The following is an 18,844-nucleotide window of genomic DNA, read 5'->3' as shown; positions in this document are numbered from 1 at the left end:
AGGAGTTTGAGGTTGCTGTGAGCTAGGATGACGCCACGGCACTCTAGCCCGGGCAACACAGTGAGACTCTGTCTCAAAAAACAAAACAAAACAAAACATTACACTTAAAAACATGCAATAAGAGAAAAAAGAAACACTTCAGTTATTTAAAGGAATTAAAATCAATTAGATTTACTGATACGCAATGATATCCTAAAGGAAAAAAGCCAAGTGACCAAGTGAGCACAATATACTTCCATTCACGTGCTTTACAAAAACATACATTCTTAATAGACACATGTCCGTAATATACAAACTAGGACAGATGACTGCTTCTGAGGAAGGCAAACAGAAGACTCAAAGATGCACCTGACGTTGCAGGTACTTTGCTACTGTTTGATTATTATTTTCCTTACTATATGAAGTTTTGTTTATAAAATGAATTTCAAATGTTTATCCCCAGCCAGATCTTACCTCTGAGCTCTAGATCTATATTATCAACTGCCTGTTTCAACTGCCCCACCTGGATTTCTCACAGGCACCTTCAATCCAGTAAACAAAAATCCAAACTTTTGATCTTTCCCCACAAAACCTGGTCCTCCCTCCAGTGTTCCTTGTCATTGTTGACATCGCCACCCCTTCAGTGCTCAAGTTAAAAAGGTATGTTCTAGCACCCCTCTCTCTGTTCCTCTCACATCCAGTGAGTCACCAAGCCCTGTGGATGCTGTCTCTTCATGACATCCACATCTGCTCACTGGCAGTGCCACGAACCAAGCAATCATCTGTGGCTCAACTTTGCCATGATCATCTCCCGACAGCCGCTTTTGCCTCCTTCTCTTACAGTCCGATCATTCTACTCCCCTACTTACAAGCTTTCTGTCACTTTCAGCAGCTTCTTCACTTTGGGGAAGTAACATGATCAGATAGATTAGAAAAGGGCCAGAATTCTCAATACATTCTACATGGTTTGGCCTTTTCTAGTCCTTTCTCATGCCATTCTCCCATCTCGCTCTTTACATTTCAGCCACACTCGCTTTCATTTAGTTCCTCAAGCTCTCCTTTCCTCAAGGCCTGACTTGCTGGGCCCACATCTCTCCCAAAAAAGCACCACTATACGTGTCAACTACCTCTCATCTTCCTGGTCTCAGTTTAAATGTGCTCTCTCGGGCCAGGTGTGGTGGCTCATGCCTGTAATCCTAGCTCTCTGGGAGGCCGAGGCGGGCAGATTGTTTGAGCTCAGGAGTTCGAAATCAGCCTGAGCAAGAGCAAGACCCCGTCTCTACTAAAAAAAAAAAAAATAGAAAGAAATTAATAGGACAACTAAAAATATATAGAAAAAATTAGCCGGGCATGGTGGCGCGTAGCGCATGCCTGTAGTCCCAGCTACTCGGGAGGCTGAGGCAGGAGGATCGCTTGAGCCCAGGAGTTTGAGGTTGCTGTGAGCTAGGATGACGCCACGGCACTCTAGCCCAGGCAACACAGTGAGACTTTGTCTCAAAAAAAATAAATAAATAAAATAAATGCGCTCTCTCCAGAGTATCTCCTCTGACCTTCCAGACTAGGTCAGACCCCCTGTTTTGTGCTGGCTTAGCACCCCTTCTTCAAATTACTACAATAATAATTAAACAATCATAAAACAAGCTTTTTAACACGTATCCCTCTAACAGTCTGTTTAAGAACAAGAACAGTTTTGCTCACTGCCATATCCTAAAATAATGCCTACATAACAAACACTTTTCGAATGAATGAATGAACAGAGGGAGGCAGAACTAAAGGGGAGCACAAAATCCTGCATGTTTGAAGGGCTCATGTCTGCAGCAGCCTCTGAAAGGCACAGCATCCTGCCCTGATTCTCGCCTCAGCGGTCCTGGCTGGTTCCCAACGTCGCCTGCTTACCACATTCTCTGGAGACTGGAGCTGGCCGGGCAAGGCTGGGCTGCTATTGTAGCCGGAGGTCATCCCAGACGAGAGGCTTCCATTGGAGCTGGTGCACAGGGAGCTGGAGTTGGCCAGCGTATGTAGTTTTTCTTCTTCCTGGGAAGGCCAGATCAACATCAGCCAGCTTCTGATGCCCCCTCACCACCTGCACCCCTCCCACTCCAAACCAGCCCTTCTCACCTCCACAGTTCCTACCACCCACCCCTGGTGCCTTCCGACTCAGCCTCACACCCCACGCTTTCCCAAAGCCATCGCTCCTCACACTGCCCCACATCCCCGCCACAAGCCCAAGCCTCTTCCTGCCCCATGGCCTGGAGACAGGAGCTGGTCTGACCAGGACATAAAGAGGGATTGAGCTCAGCTTTGGGCTGACACCAGGGGTCCCACTCTCTCCTCCAAATGTTATGTCCCAAGACTCAGGCAACCACGGTGAAGGCTGATCCAGTCTGAGGTCTGTCGCGGGCTCCAGGCCTATCCTAAAACGAGAGGCTCGCCCCACTGCCCACCCTAAACAGCTGGGAAACGATCTGCTGGCGGATTCTCAGCTTCTCTTGTTCCGTCCGCTCCCGCAGTCGGTCCCGGGCCCGGGCAATCTCCACCTTGGCCTCCTCGCGGGCTCGCTGGTAGTCCCGCAGCATCAGCTCTATGTCAGAAGGGGGGTGAGCAGACCTCGATGCCGGCTCTGGGCTCCTGGGGAGGATTGCAGGATGGAAAGATACCTTCTGACATGACGGGTGGGTGACAGTCCTGGCTGGCCCACCCCAGGCTAGCTCAACACCACCTCCTTGAAGGATCCATCCTCCCTTTACCCCCGGGGTCTTAAAGTTTGATTTTATGTCCTCAGGAGATGTTGCTGGACAGAGAGGAACAGGCCGTTCTGAGACCCAGGCCTGCAGACTCGCACAGCGTGTCGGAGCCCCTCTGCCCATCCTTTCCCAGGACTCCTTTCTGTCCAGCCCTCTCTCACCCTACTCCCTCCTGCATCGTTTTTTCCATTTGTCCCAGTCTCCCACACCCACCTCCACTCATCCACAGACATGGAGGACTCCCCAGGGTGGTAACACTCCAGTCCCTGCTCCCCACAATCCCCAGCCCACCACAGAGCCTGCTCCCTGCAGGGTTCTGAGTCCACCCTTACCTGGTGGTCTCCACGACATCCTTCCTCAGTTGCTGCAGGTATTCTCTGCGCCTGCTGGGCAAGTCAAGGTCCCGGCTGGGGAGATCTCTGTTGGGCAGGAGGCTCAGTTGTTTCTGGGGGCTTAGGCTTCGTGTCCGGCGGAAGTTCTGAAGTCGCTCAGCCCGCTCTCTCCTAAGGGTCTCAATGGTTGTTTTTTGCCTGAGACAAAACATGATTCATTCACTGAGGCTGGCCCCAAATACCCTTCACCTCAAGTTCTACCTCTGACCCCTGGAAGATCCCAGAGACAAACAAAGGCTGAGGGAACAGGAAGCTGTTAGTCCGCTCAGGTTCTTTCCTCTCAGCCCACCCTTTTCCCTCCCAACTCCAGGCTGGCGGCCCTTACCGAGCACAGATCTCCTCCCAGGTGGACCGCACAGGTTCAACGGGAGCGAGTGCCTCCCCCGTCCCATTCTGCAGCACCTGCAGCAGGGCATCTGCCTCCCCGAAGCCATGGTGCAGTTTTGCTTCCGTGAGTTCCATGCTCAGTGAGGGGTTCTGGGCCCCAACTTGCAGGGGGATCTGCTCCCTCTGGGACCACTCTGGATCCTGGCTCTGGCCTTCAGGAGGTTGTGGGGCGCCTCTGCCAGAGCTGACATCACAGCTGGCCCCCAGCTCTTCAGTCACACCCAGGTCCCCAGAAGAGCCATCCTGAACCCCACACCAGTTACTAAATTTATTATGCACTGGGAGGTCCCTCAGACCATGATGCTGGGGCTTGGGGGCCACGTACATCTGAGAACTGGGGCGCAGGAGCCCCTCAGGTTGGCAGGCCTGAGGTGGGCTCAAGGCAGAACCCTGGAGCTTTGCAGTAACAGTCAGCTCAGAGACAGGGCAGAGGCTGAGGTGTCGGAGGCCTCCCCATGAAGAGGAAAAGTCCAGCGTAGGTTGCGGCTCCACTGGAGACACTGTCCTGCTCTGCCATTGACTTGGCTCCCTATTGCTCAGTGGGCCATGCTCTGGGGAAACAGCCTCTTCAGACACGAAGCTGTCGGCCAGCACCTGGCTCCTGCGCAGCGGCGGTGGAGGTAGCAGTCTGCTTGGGACCGCGATGGCAGTGCTGGGCTGACGCTGCTGAGGCAGCTGCCCTACGAGACCAACCTGGAGTTCTGGGCTCTGTCGTGGGCTGCGTGGGGAGCGTAACTCAAGGAAGGGCCTCCCATAACTTCTTTCTGAGGGACCTCGTCCACCCAGAGTCTTAGCTCTCTGGGAACCATCTGACTCATCAAAGGTTTGGGAATAATTGTCCATTAGAGGCTGTAGGGTGGCAGGAGGAAGAGCTGGGCTGGAGTCAAGTTTCCGGTGACCGTCAAGAGGGTGCACTGAGGGGGCTGAGGGAGTCAAAGAGCCTGGAGGGAGACCTGACTCTGGGGCATTGGCACTAAGAGTGAGGATTGGGGAGGAGGCCCTGTCCACCAGTGAGGTACTTGTGGGGCCCAGGTTCTTCTGCACTCCAGGCTCCCTGATGGACTCTGAAGTATGGGGGAAGAGCCCTGGGGAGTGAGAGGTGCCGAGGCTGGAGCTGCCGACAGCCATGCAACAGGATTCCGCTGGCTGGGAAATGGGAGGCAGGAAAGCGTCAGGAACCGGCGGGATCACAGAAGGGTGGGCCTGCCCAAGGGGGTCTTTTTGAAACCTTAAGTGGGCTGAGGGTGTCAGAGGGCTCTGGGACCTGCAGTGAGTGCATTCTTCCTGAAGATCTGGGGGCTGTGCCATTTTCCATGCTGTTTCCTCTGCCTCTCTCTCCTGAGATGCCCCTGGGATGTCTCCCCTTTTTTGAGACATGGTTGAAATATCTGAGCTCAGCACTTTAAAGATCATCACATTGTCTCCCTGAGGTTTGGCCTCTGAGGCCTGGTGGCACAGAGAAGGTGAGGCCAGGTCGGTCTGGCTGCCCTCATCAACAGTGGTTTGAGTATAGCCATCCATCATAAGGGCCTGTGGGGCCTGATCAAGGGTGTCCCTTTTGGTGTTCTGTTCCTTTTTGGCCACACCGGGCTGGGAGAGACTCCCAAGCAGCTCTGAGGTACTGTGCAGGAGCTGTGAGAGGTGGAGAGACAGGCTGTGCATGCTGGCCCACGAAGCCAGATCAGGGGCTGACGCGGCGCTGGCTTCAGGCTGAGAGATGTCAGTGCAGCTCCAATGGAGCCTGCAACCCAGGGTCTGTGTGCCCTGCTCAAATGTGTTCGCCCTGACCTGTTCCGCAGGGCAGTCTGTCTCTGACTGATACGGCAGCATAACCTCATCCACTGGACCTGCAGCACTTCCTTCAGCCAAGCGGGACTCGCCCCTTAGACAGCCTGCTCCACCAGGGGGGCGGGGTCTCTTGTCAGGACCCAAAGTGGGGGCTGCTCCTTCAGGGCCGGTCAGGACATGGGGGTCCCCTAAGACAAATGAGGAACTCCATACATTTGAAGCTTGGGCATTCTCAATGCTGCTGGAGGTGCTTGTCAGGTCCCGAGCACTGGCGTGGGTGCTGAGGTGGGAGTGGAATGGGGAGTTCTGGTCTTCTAGGCCATTGCCCATAGTGGAGCCCGAGCATAGGGCCACATTTGACGGTATCAGGCCCTGGGGTTCCTGGCTACAGGAGACATCAACTGCACTGCCAAATACATATTGCTTCCAGCCAATACACGCAGGTCCCTCTGGACGCCAGGGCGGGACGGAGGGATCGATATCGCTGGAGCCAAAGTGCAACATTCCTTTGTCCACCTGAGAGAACCAATTCTCTGGCCTGACCTGGACACCCAGGTGCTCTGGCTTTCCCTGCTGCGCCTGATCCAAAGCACCAGCCATCCAGCTGGTCACGAGAGCAGGGGTTGGCATGCACGAGAGAGTAGAATACGTTGGGTAAGGAGGGGTGGCAGGTTTTAGGGGCCTGTGATCAGCAGTGCCATCATCCAAGTTAGATGAGGCTTTCTCATGGCAGTCCTCAGCCTTCAGAGATGTTCTCAGCACTGACTTTCCCGAGGAAAAGCCCCTGAGGTATGGGTTCCACAATCTGTTAGGCCCCTGCGTGTCCTCATCTGCAGGGGAAGGAGGCTTCACACTCAAGTTCAGCTCTTGAAGAGATCGAGAAGAGCTGACCACAGAGAACTGTGGTCTGGGGGAGGATTTGGAGTGTTCAGGGCCAGAGAAGACTGCGATCACAGGACGTGAGCACCTGTGGCGGGGCTGGCCATGCCTCTGGGCGGCAGGCTGTGGTGCTTCCCTTTGCCCCAAGGGCACAGCAGCTGGGTCTTCGAAGCCCAGTGAGAAAGGCTTGGCCACAGCCACTTCCTCTTTGCCAGCATTCATAATCTGACGGCCATCCAAGTCACCTTCCTTGGAAGGTGGGGTATTCCTGCCCTGGGCAGGGTCTTCACCACCACCTGAATCCTGGTCTCTCTGCTGCTCTTCCTCCTCCCAGGGACTGTCACCCTGGGGGCTACAGGTGTGTTTTAACCTTGCTACAAACTTGGCTTGGGGATCCAAGCAATTGTGATCCCTGGACTCCATGGCAATCTGTGGGTTTTCTGACAGGCATCTGATGGTATTTTCGAGACATCCATGCTGTGACTCTATCACTGACCCACTCTCAGCAGACCTTTCACTTAAATTCAGGGTGTGTGGTTCCCGAGTTGTTGCAAGTGGTTCTCCCTTTGTTTGAGACACCTGTGCATTCTGGCAACCTACAGAGCTGTCCTGAAACTTCCTCAGTGGCTCAGAGTACGTGCCTGCAGGGAAAGGGGCAACCTCAAGTTCTGTGCTGGCTTTCTTCTCAGTAACCTTTTTTTCAGGAACCCCTACTGAACTTGAGCTTCTGTCAGCAGCTGGGTGGCTGAGGAAACCTGTCTTCACATCAGGGGCAGAATGGGAGTTGCAGCCTTGAGCTGGAAATAGGACAGCAGCCATAGAGGAAGGCTCAAGAGTGCTGCTCTCTGTTGGCCTAAATTCCATATTCATGTCTTGGGGCTCAAGGTCATGTGCCAAGAGCATGTCAGGTTCCCTGGAAGAGCTCTCTCTTCTCTCATCCATTTCACAGGCTGTGGAAGCTACTACACAGGCTGGGTGGACAGTATGTGGGGCAGTCTTGAAAGTCTCCTTCCCCAGGTCACTATCTCCACAACACAGTAAAGTGGAGGAATGGGAGGAACAAGCATGAGTAGCAACATGTTGAGAATTGCACGACTGGCAGCAAGGAATTCTGCTCTCTTCTTTCCCTCTAGATGGGCTGAGAGTCCGACTGCCTTCAATGCTTCCTGAGAAGACAGGGCAATCTAAAGTTTCCCTTCGGCATCTGCACAGAGCTTCTTCCCTAACTCCCCCAGGATCTGGGCTAGGTCTTTGATCCGGAAATGAAGTTGGCCTGGGATGTTTGCTGTCAGCCCCGCAGGCTTCTGTCTGCCCAGACACAATACTTCCTTTCCACTTCACATGCTGCTGGGCGGGAGCTCCCAGTTCAACCCTTCTCATGGTTCCAGGCAGAACAGTCCCTTGTTTGGGACTTGCCCTCCCTTCTTCTAAACCAATGGAAGCCTCAAAGCTTTGAACATGGTCTTCCTTAGAAGAGAGACTTGGGGAATTCTGAGCATCACAGATCACAGACTGACTTTTAAGTTGGGCTCTTTCTTCTCCCTGTGCAGTCTCTAAGAAGTTACCCGAACCTCCTCCATATGTGGTGTCTAGAGTTCTAGGTTTCTGGTGCTCTGGGCTGCTGTCCTTACTGCCAGGCAGCATGCCCTCTGCAGTCTCCCATGCAGCTGGCTGACTTCGCCCACACAGAATCACTCCAGGATCATTACAAGGGGCCTGAGAAGATAAGGCAGCCACTACTTCCTCTGATATTGCCTTCCTGTCCCCCTCCACAGCTGCTGAAGAAAGAAGACTGTCTGAGGCCAAAGGATCAGCAGAGGAAGATGTTCTGGTTGCTTCTTTCTCTATGATTTCAAAAGAACTAGAGTGACATGTGACCTGTTCACAAGCTCCCAGGAAATGTTTCAGTTCTCCAGTACAATGTCTTTTGCCCAAAGCAGAGGTAGCATGGGAGACAGCTTGCATGGGATGCTGTGGCCCTCTGTCAATTTCAGAGTTAGGTGGAGGTTGAAAGCTGTCTGCAGAGAGGGGTGTGGCCTGGACTTTTCTCTTATCAACTGACAGATGTCTTCGTTCAGCAGATAGAGATACCCCGTGAGGCCCCTGTGCTTCACCCTCATTCCTGGTCCCGTCTGACACTGACTGGTCCATTTGTGTACACTGAGGCCTGCCAGCAGCCCTTGAAGAACATTCAAGTTCTAGTAAAGTTTCACAGTAAGGAAAGACTGTCCCCCCAGCCACAAGGTCATTAAGCTGCTTTCCCTGGGCTTTTGCCTGTCTGATCTCCTCCAAGATAGCCAGGCACATGGATGCGTAGACAGAGGGCTCCAACAGCCTGGGCTCCAGAGTAGGTACCCTCGGCAGGGAAACAGGTGCTAAGAAAGTACTGCTGCTAAGTCTGAGGGCCTCAGCCTCCTCCTCTGCTTTCTGCCTTGCCTTCGTACCCTGGTCATCATCATCTTCTAAGGAGAAGCTGACCCTCTTTTCCAGCTGACTAGAGATCCTCCTCAGGGAACTGGCTCTTATTTTTTTTTGTACAGCTACCTCAGCTTCAGAAGCAAAACCTTCCCTGGTACTCAAGCCCATAGAGGCAATTCTGAGGTCCCCTGCTTGGTCTTGGGGGCTGGTCCTTGCTGATATCCTGGCCTCAGTGCTCTCTGGTGCACCACACTGACGATGAGATCCCAGGGCCGTGGATATCACAGACTCACAGTGAGCAGCATGTGCCACGAAAGAGCCTCCTCCGTTTCCCTGAGGGCTGTGGCTTCTGGTCTCTCCACTCTGGTCCTGAAGCTCTACTCCAGTCACCAAGGGGCTATTATGAATTTTCAACATTGTGGGGTCCAGCACAAAGTCAGCTGAAGAGATGCCTATAGCATCAGACTCATGAAGACAGCTTCTTGGCAGGCTTGGAGAATTCAAGGGCAAGGTATTCCCCAGGTCTTGGGGAGGAGTTGTAGAGGGGTCTGTCTGGCTCAACAATGGGCAGACAGTCTCCTGGCTGAAAAATGTGTCCATATAAAGCTGACTTGGACTAGGAAGTTTCTGAGTCGAGACCATCTTATTTTCTTCCTCCTGTAGGCTCCCTCCCCCTTGCACAGCCATTTCAACTCTGCCTTGAGCTTTTGGCTCCTCTTGCGTGGAACCACTTATGTGTTCAGCAGTTTGGGTTTCCTGAAAACCTTTCATAGTCTCCAATTCCTCAAGACTTCCTAAGTCCCAAGGCTGCCCTTTGTGGCTTACAGACACCTTTACCCACTCGCTATCATTCTCAGAAGACCTCTCTGGCCTGGGTTGCAACGGCAGAGCTCTAGCCAATGATTTTACTCTCCTTGGATGAAGAGAAGTGTTGATGGACTCTCTGAGAGTTGTACATGTCCCTAAAGAATCACACACGTCCCTGGCGGATCTGTCTAACTCTGCTGAGTGGGTGAGCCCTCTCACAGATCTACTCTCTTGTACACATTCCCTTGACACGAAGGGGTTTGGGGTGATTTTCTGGACCCAGTTCCCAGTGCTACTGATAACCTCCATTTCTCTGGCTTCACCATCCCTAAAGATGACATCATCTGTCTGTTTTGGAGAAGATGGCTGATCCTTGAAGGCCAAACCGTTTCCAGAGCTGGCTGGCCTAAGGATATGGTCAGCCTTCTCCTGATCCTTCTGGTCCTGGAACACAAACTCCTTATTGATTTCTGGTGTATGGGAAGCATGAAGTTGCTTATCCTGCTTGGATTCAATTTCTAAGATGTCATTTTCAAGCTGCATGACACTCCTAATTAGCCTTGCCATTTCATCAGCACTATTAACCCTTTTATTCTGTTTCTTTCCAGAAGGTTCTTCTTTGGGGTTTAACATTTCTTGTGACTTTCCAGGGCCCTTGCATTCACTGGGGTTTCTTTCCCGAGAGCATGTAACTAACTGGAATCTTTCATGTGCAGACTCCGTCCCTGGAAACTTAAACTCTTCTGAGCTATCTTGGGGATGAAGAGCTTTTCCAAGCAGCCCAGTTTCATTCTTCCCTTCCCACATTGGACTCTCATCCTCAGCCACTATCACTGGGCTGCTTACTTTGTGATGTACCGATCTAGACTCCAAAGAAACAGCAGTTTCCCCTGGCATGTCCTTTTCAAGGCCTAAATTGATGGTTTTACAGATGAAATCACACCTGGCTCCAGAAGGGAACTGTCTCTTTACATCACAGGCCTGGGTCAGCCTTAGAACTGTACTCTGACCCTGCTCTTCCTCCCCGCTGGCCTCAGATTCACAGATGAGGAAGAGAAGCTTCCCAGACCCCAAACTATCTGAGGAAGTGGCCTCTTCTCCCTCAAGTGCTTCAAGACCATGTTTTATATTCAAAATTCCAGCTTGATTTTCAAATTCACCTATTCTTGTGCTGGTAGAAGGGAGAAAAGGTCTGTTCTGAGCAACAAAAAAGTAAACTGAATTATGGCTTTCTTCTTTAATATTTCCAGAGCACTTCCCTAATTCTCTGATAACTCCCTTGGTGTTTAGATCAACTGGCCTCTCTGCTGTGACCCACTGAGATGAGGCAATCTTAGAATTCTGGTTTTGTGACAGGACTGGCAAATTATTCTTCAAATAAGCATTCTGGAAGACTTGGTGGTGACCAAAGCCCCAGGCTTCCCTAGCAGGAGGGGAAGGCACCCTTGCTTCTCTGCAAGCCGGAATCTCTAAGGCAGTTTCTGTGAGGGCATCCCTGCTTCTGGTCACATAGAATGTTTCTAAGGCAGGTGGCTGCAGGGAAGATGGGAATGGATTCCAGGGAGCAGAGTGGAGGTACAGCTCTGGACCTGAGGGAAAGGCATAGGAAACATTTGTATGTCTTTCAACTACTTCCTTAGCGCTCTCCTGGCAATCTGCCTTTTCTTCCTGTAGGGGACAGTGGCTGTTGGGACTTAATTGCCTTGGTTGGATTACACTATTTTTCCTGAGAGGAGCCCAGCCTTGAGGTGGATGATCTGCTTTGGTGGCTATGGTGACAGTACTGTGACAAGCGCTCTTCTGGAAAAAATACTCATCAGAGGAAGTCATAAGTCCAGGTTTCCTGCTACCCTGAAAGCACTCTTGCAAGTTGTTCTGTTTGACTTCACCAGATTCTATCATGGAATTTGGTATTTTGTTCTCTTCTGAAAAGACCTGTGCATTCATAGATCCAGAAGCCAATGATTCTAAGTCTGCTGAATAAGTTTCATTATAACTCACCTCTTTGTCACTAGTGCTAAAGAAATCTGAAGTACCTTCTAACTTGGCACTCAAACTGTCCTGTTCTTTCTCTGCTCTCACACGCCTGATTTTGGATAGATAGATTGGAAAGTTATTAAAATCCAGACTGCCAGATACCCTAGGACCAGTTGGCAATATAGTATCTCCTCCTTTGCCAGAAGCTTGGGTCAGGGAACCAGAGTCCTCCTCAAGGCAGAGGAAAGCTGGCCTGGGCTCTTCTATGGCCTCCAAACCAGGATGAGAGAGTTCAAGAAGATACTTTTGCTGAAGGGCAGCCCAATCCCTTTCCTGGGTGCTGCCTACATGAGTGAATGTGGCGGCAGAAGCAGCTGGCACACCTGACACACTAGAATTGTGGGATACTTCAGAGCTGCCCTGCTGGGCTGTGTCAGGGATACCTCTGCCCTGAGAGGAGCCATCAGCTCCTGGTTGAAGAAGACTCTGAGTTCCCCAGAGTGACAGCTTGGATGTACCAGAAGCAGAGGTTGTGTCCTCATCTCTTGCACTGCAGGGTAGCTCAGTACTGCCTTGGAGCAGTTTGGAGCTATATGACAGGACTGTTTGTACACCTGATGGCTCTAGTTCTTCAATATTTAGCCAGTATCCAGTCCTCTCCTCATCACAGGACTGAAATTCCTGCATATCAGGACTTGGATATAAAGAACCCACTATTCCTGGGGGGCTGCTGGGGTTGATCTTGGAGTCGCAGGAAAACCAGGAATCCATGGACATCAATGGGCTGTCTCTTGAAAGCTGCATGTCTTGGGGAGAGTTGGCTCGTTCAGAGCAGCTTGCCTCCACCTCTGACTCAGATAGCTCATAATGGGGCTGGAACTGGGGATCAAGATGAAATGAGCTGCTCATTGGCAGGATGGCATCCAGCCTAGCTCCTGCCCTGTGGTCGACGGCATCAAGCCTGTGCATTGCCTCCTGGTCCACTATGGGCAGATTGAAGTTCTGCGGGTGCCAAAAAGTCTCTGTGGGTATCTCACCAGCTGAACCAAGGAAAGGCTCTTCCTGCTGGTCTTCCCCCAGTTCCCCCCCAGCATCAATCAAGCTATCCATGGAAAAGCTCCTGTGAGCTTGAGCAAGTAGAACACTGTCTGAGGGCACAGTGAAGCCCCTCACAGAGGTTCTAGCTCTGGTCCTGGGTTGGCCATAGTTGGTGGGATGACTGCCCCCTGGGCTATCTTTTGGGCTTTGGTACTCCTTTTCAGCCAGTGAGTCCTCAGAGATTTGGCTGTTGTCACTTTCAGAGTTCTCTGGCTCTGGGAGATTCCACTTCTTCCCCTGGGAGTCCTCTGGCTTCAGTGGCTCGTTCAGGGCTTTGGCATAGACACAGGAGAGAGAATCCTCTGAGTAATTGCTATCTGTATCAGATAAATCATTGTCTTTTTCCCTTGCATGGAATACTACTGGGCTGGAATCTCTGAGGGGGGCCATGCTGTCTAGGTCCCCGTCATTGTGTTGTCTCTTCAAAGGACTGCCATGAGACAAATGAGAGGACTTTTGGGCAATGTCTCTGACCCTAGCTGCCAATACCCTCTGATGCCTTTTTGATGCCTTGCTTGGAGAAGGTGGTTTGTATTCTGCCCGAAAAGTCTTGGCTGCCTTTCCATGCACGGCTGCCTGCTTGGGTCCTTGAGGATATAGAGAACTGCAAGTGGCTCTCTTAGAAGCCCTGTGGGTCTCAAGGTTCCCTTCTTCTCGCCACCCAGCTTGTATGTGGCCAGGGTCTGCTAGTCCCTTAGCCCTTCTGATCTGGGTGGTAGGGGTGAGGGTCTTTGGCTCATCCCTTGGCTTTAGCTTGTTAGCTGATTGGCTCCAAGACGCTAAGCTCTGGGACACCATCCACTGGGGCTGCTTACCCACTCGATACATTTCCTGGATACCAACAGACTCGGGGCTCACAGTGAGGCACGTGTCTGGAGCTGAGGCTCCCCTACTGGCCAAGGCTCCTCTGGCTGTACAGGGCTTCCCTGGGCCTGAGGAATGGAGGCCATTCTTGCAGAGACGCCCTGTCCTTGGAGGGTAAGAAGCAGCCCGTGGCAAATACTCCTCCGATGGTGTTTTGTCTGATATTTGGTGAGTGGGGTCAGGTACAGGTGGTGACATGGTGGAGGGATCCAAATTCAGGAAAACACTGTGGAGACAAGGAAAGCCACCTCAGAAGAAGTAAGAGGTCCCTTACTTCCTGCTGACCGAAGGAATATAAATTTCCACTTAGTTTGCTCTGAAAGACATTAGAAACCAGGCCCGTGTTACTGTCTCTTATAGACCGCAAAGCCAGAGAAAAGCTCTATAGGTACAATAGGTAACTGTGGACTATAATCTTGGCTCTCTGAGAGGCCCCAGGTACACCCTATTCCTCAATTTTTTTGTTTTTTTTTTATTTTGAGACAGGGTCTCATTCTAGAGTGCAGTGGTGTCATTACAGCTCACTGTAGCCTCAAACTCTTGGGCTCAAGCAATCCTCCTGCCTCAGTCTCCCTAGTAGCTAGGACTACAAGCTTGTGCTACCACATTCGGCTAATTTTTCTACTTTTTGTAGAGATGGGGTCTTCGCTCTTGCTCAGGCTGATCTCAAACTCCTGACTTCAAGCGATCCTCCCTTCTCAGGCCTCCCAGAGTGCTAGGATTATAGGTGTGAGCCACCACACCCAACCCTCAATTTCTTTATATTATAAAAACGTTGAACTGAATCTAATCATACTTCTAGGGAAATTTTCCAGTTGATAGGTGATATGAGAATGGAGGAGCAACTTAAATGATATTATGAGGAATCTAAAGATAACTCTATAAAGTGGTACATTCTACAGAACTGATTTACTTTAATATTCATATTCAATAATACAAAGAAATAAAAATAAAACAAAAAGAATGATTAAAAGAAACCTAAAAGGCGTATCGCATGCAGTGTGTAAATCTTGGATCCTGATTTGAAAAACCAACTATAAATAGAGATTTTTTGAGGCAATTAGAGATTTTTTTTTTTTTTTTTTGGAGATAAGGTCTTGCTGTCTTGACCAGGCTAGAGCGCAGTGGGCTCACTATGACCTCAAACTCCTGGGCTCAAGCGATCCTCCTGAGTAGCTGGGAATAACAGACATGCACTACTACACTCAGCTGATTTTTTGTTTTTTAAGAGATGGGGTCTCACTCTGTTGCTCAGGCTGGGCTCGAACTCCTGACCTCAAGCAATCCTCCCATTTCAGCCTCCCAAAGTGCTAGGATTACAGGCATGAGCCACTGCACCCGGCCCAACTAGAGAAATTTGAATGTGGCCTAGGTTTTAGATTATATCAAGTAACCTTAATTTTGGTAGTTGTGACAAACTACAAATTAACATTGTGCTAATAAGGAAAATTCATATTTTTAAGACGTATATACTTAAAAATGTAGAATTAAAATGACATGATGTCTAAGAGTTGCTTTAAAATACATCAGAAAGCAGGAAGATGGGGAGACACAGCAAGTGTAGTAAATCCTGATAATTGCTGAATGGGTGATAAGTGTACTATTCTATTCTCTCACCCTTGTGTATGTTTAAAATTTTTTCACAACAAAATGGCTTTAAAAAGCCCACCTAGTACTCTGAAGACCAAAGAGGTGAGCAAACAATGCCAACAGACATCAGTTGTGAACCTCCTGCAGAGGCCCTGAGGATATAAAAAGGTCTAAGATACAGGCTTCTAGTCCAAGGAGTTTGGGAGATAACATATCCTCCCCCCCTTTATTGCATGTAAGGAGTGATGGAGAAAAAAAATAAGGACGATCCTGACGTGAACCTGGGAGTCAAAAAGATGTACTCGCTCACCATGTCGGAGGTGGGGCCAGGACGCTGACTTAAAGTGCAGGGCAAGGAGGGAGGGAGCGGAAGGCAGTGTGGGAATGAAGAAGTCTGGTTAGATGCAGGAGGAGACGGAAGTGGGATACGCAGGACACACAAGGAATATATATGGGTAGTCCAGGTCTAACGAGCAGATGACAAATAAAGCTGAGAGCCTTGCTCAGAAGACAGCATCAAAGAGGCCAGAATCACTACTCTGAGGGTGAGGAATAAGGGAGAAGACTGAGTCTGAAAAGATATACAGAGAAGGAAGAGGAGTGCCAGAGGAGGGGAAAGTGATGAGGGAGAGAGGAGCACCCGTGTCTCATTTCACAGATGGAAGAAACTGGGGAGTAAAGAACATTGCCTAGGCAACAATGTTATACACTTTAGCCAAGTGCTTCCAGGTGACAACCACGGGCTGTACCTGTGTAGCTGGGGTGAGTGCTGGCTGCAAAGCCTTCGGAGGCTCAAAGAACTGCAATTTGTCGATCTGCCTCTATGTTGAGGCCCTGGAACTGTAGCATCAGGGCTGGGAACCCGGTATGGGGACTTCTGGGTGCTGTCATCCTGCAGCCAGCACAATGCCTTGAGCTGCTCCAGTCTCTTCTGGGCTTCCAGCAATCTCTGCTTCTGGATGATTCTCTCTAGCTGGCATGAGACATTTTTTTGCCGGACGTTCCGTTCTGTGGCTCGAAGAGCGTGTCTCCGCAGGAGCTGCAGTTGTACCACCCTCTTCTGGCTTTGGACAAGCGGGGATGGTTGAGTTTCAGAGTCTGTCTGAAGCCAAACATCAGGTGCCACAGATGTCTCAACTTCTTTCTCTGCTACATGGTTGTCTTCTTGCTGCTGCTGCTGCAAGCTAGCCAGCCAGGTCTCTTCTCTGAGCAGCCATTGCTGGTCTGGGAACCAAAAACACCCAGAGAGAAGGTCAGCACCCTCCTCCCTACCTGTGGCTGCCTGGACTCAGACACCTCTGGCCATGCCTAGACCTGTGTGGTGTGAAAGAGCTGGCCAGGGCGATGCGGCAGGATGAGGGCTGCAGGGCTACGGGGCCTCAGCACAAGAGTGGGCACATGCTAGGGCAGGCAGCAAGACAAGGACCAATGTGCAAGTGGAGTGAGTAGGAGGTCCATCACTCTGAGGGACAACAAGAAAGTTAGCTTCCTTATTCTTGCTTCTAGCCCCCTTGTAAGAGCCTCTTGTCTCTGAAAGACAGGAGAGAACACCTAATACCAAAGGTTCCATCATATCACAAAGAAAACAAAGGAGAGAATACAGAAGGCTGGGGCAGCATGAAAAGGAAGAAATGAGAAGATAAGCAGACATTTTAAATGGTGGGCACCTACTTTCTTTAATCTGCTGGCTGATGTAAGCCTGGTCAAATTTCAGTTCCTTCTCAGCTCTAATCTGTCCTGCTAGGATTTGTTCCCTCAAATCATTCACAAAGCACTGCTGCTGCTGAATCTGGGCCCTGTGGGACGTCTCTCCATCCCTTGGTGCCTGATGGTCCTCGTCACATTGCTCTTCAAGCACTCTCCTGTCACAGAAGCATCCAGGGTTACCGGAGAGGAAATGCAAACCAAGGTCAGGACAAACCGGTGGCAGTCTAAGCCCCTCCAAGACAGCCCTTGAATTCAACAGGGTAGAGAAGGCTTTGGACTTCTGGCAACTTGGGACAAACAGGCATGGTGTCATAGGCAGCTCATGATGTCACAGTGTAGGAGGGGAGAGCTGTCATTAAACTGGCATATTCTTAGATTTGTGGGTTGAGCAGAAACGCAAGTTCATTTTGGTTAAGGAAAATCACCAGGAAAGTTGTTTTTAAAAAGACACAAAATTATTTTTTGATTAAAATCAAGAAGTTTTGTCCTTTAAAAAACAATAAAAAGGTATCTTCTAAAGATCTGCTGGAAATACCAGATAGAGCAGAAGCTCCAGAAACACCATGGGAATGGAAATTCCCCCCTACCTCTTCAGAGATGACTACTGCACCTCCATTCCCTGAAACAGAAATCCTCTGTGACCTGGCAGTAAGAGGCAGCTGACCCAAGGGGGAGAGAGAATTTACATGCACACTACACATATGTGCGCGACAGGAGACCCTGAGGAGAGCTGGTCTCCACTCAAGGGCTGTCCTCAGTGAACAAGCCCTGGAATAGAATCAAGAGTTTCAGACTCTGCCATATCTTTCAGAGATAACACTGAGGCATTTACTGGTGAAATATGTCATGAATTTGTCGAGACCCAATGGAGAGGAATAGGGGAAAGCAAGTGTGGATAAAAATGAAGTAAGATTAGCCAAGAGTTGATAATTTGTGTTGTATTCAAAATTGTCCTTTATAAAAAGTTTACAAAGAATTCTAGATTCTAGTCATGCCTTACTCTGCCACCAGGTTCCCGTAAAACTACGGATGAGTCAGAGGCTTCTTCTGAAAACTGACAGCTTCTAACTACTTGCTGACCTTTCCCTGGGGTCACGCGTGGTCTCCTATGCAAGTACCTCCAACATTTTTTCTGCAGGGGATCTCCAGCCCTGTCATCCAGGTTGCTAAAGGAGCCAACTGCATGAGCACTCCAGGGTGGGCACGGGAGGGAAGTGGCTGGGAAGAGTCGGATTCTGCTAGAGGCTAACAAAAAAGCCAGAATCTGACCTGCCTCATCCAGCGCTCAGCCCTCTACAATCCCAGAACATCATGACTCGAAGGCTCACTTATTGGTTTGATGCTAGAACCAGATCTCAGGCAGTATGAACAGTGTGCTACAAGGGATTCACTCTTTTTAGGAGAGTTACGGCATTGTAGCAGAATGAAATCACAGAGAGTGTCAATCAGAGGTCCAGGCGGGCGCAGTGACACAATAGCTCATGCTTGTAATCCCTAGAGTTTTGGGAGGCCAAGGTGGGAGGATCACTTGAGTCCAGGAGTTTGAGGGTGCAATTAGCTATGATGGTGCCACTGCCCACCAGTCTGAGTCATAGAGCAAGACCCTATCTCTAAAACAAAAACAAAAAAACAGAAAAGTAAAAATAAAAAAAATTGAAAAATAAAGCAAATGTCCACAAACTAGAGTCTGTGGGTCAAATTTGGTCTGCTGCCTGTTTTTATAAATAAGGTTTTACTGGAACACAGCCAAACCCATTCATTTATGTATTGTCTAAGGCTGCTTTTGCACACTTGCTTTGCCACACTGGCAAAGTTGAGTAGTTGCAGCAAAGACCATATGGCCCACAAAGACTAAAATACTGTCTCTGGCCCTCTACAGAAAAAGTTTGCCACCTCTGTCTCAGAAGAAGTTAAGATTTCAAAATGCAGCCTTGGGAGGACAGTGAAAGATGGATGGCTGGAGAGGGATGGGTGGAAGAGGTAGATTGGAAGGTGGGAGTGGGAGCTGATGCAACCACAGTCCCTTCCCTGGGAAGGAGGCTATGAGGTGATTCAATCTGCAATGGGTCCAAGGACTAGGACCGGGCCCAGATACTTGAGCAGGTGTCCTCAGTGGAAGATTAGTACTGATTGTTGTGGCAAAAGGCCAAATACACACAGTTGAAACATAAAGAGGCAAGGTACCCTCTCATACGTGAGGCAGAAGGCTAGGGA

The 18,844-nt window shown here is 50.2% G+C and overlaps 1 protein-coding gene across 1 annotated transcript in view; it reads right to left on the bottom strand.

Moving 5' to 3' along the window:
• Positions 1–18,844, bottom strand: part of STARD9 (StAR-related lipid transfer (START) domain containing 9) — a 128,601-nt gene that overhangs the window by 12,981 nt on the left and 96,776 nt on the right. The window contains exons 20-26 of the mRNA XM_012649134.1: positions 16,595–16,785; positions 15,673–16,147; positions 10,384–13,559; positions 3,441–10,320; positions 3,056–3,253; positions 2,424–2,607; positions 1,876–2,013 (exon numbers count right to left, since the gene is read on the bottom strand). Of these exons, the coding sequence (XP_012504588.1) occupies positions 1,876–2,013; positions 2,424–2,607; positions 3,056–3,253; positions 3,441–10,320; positions 10,384–13,559; positions 15,673–16,147; positions 16,595–16,785 (11,242 nt within the window). The remainder of the gene's footprint in view (positions 1–1,875; positions 2,014–2,423; positions 2,608–3,055; positions 3,254–3,440; positions 10,321–10,383; positions 13,560–15,672; positions 16,148–16,594; positions 16,786–18,844) is intronic.

This window comes from Propithecus coquereli, unplaced genomic scaffold, assembly GCF_000956105.1.
Source record: "Propithecus coquereli isolate 6110/MARCELLA unplaced genomic scaffold, Pcoq_1.0 Scaffold3, whole genome shotgun sequence".
In the NCBI taxonomy this organism is placed as follows: domain Eukaryota; kingdom Metazoa; phylum Chordata; class Mammalia; order Primates; family Indriidae; genus Propithecus; species Propithecus coquereli.
Note: the sequence above shows the minus strand (reverse complement) of the source record. Positions and strands in the feature narration are given on the sequence as shown.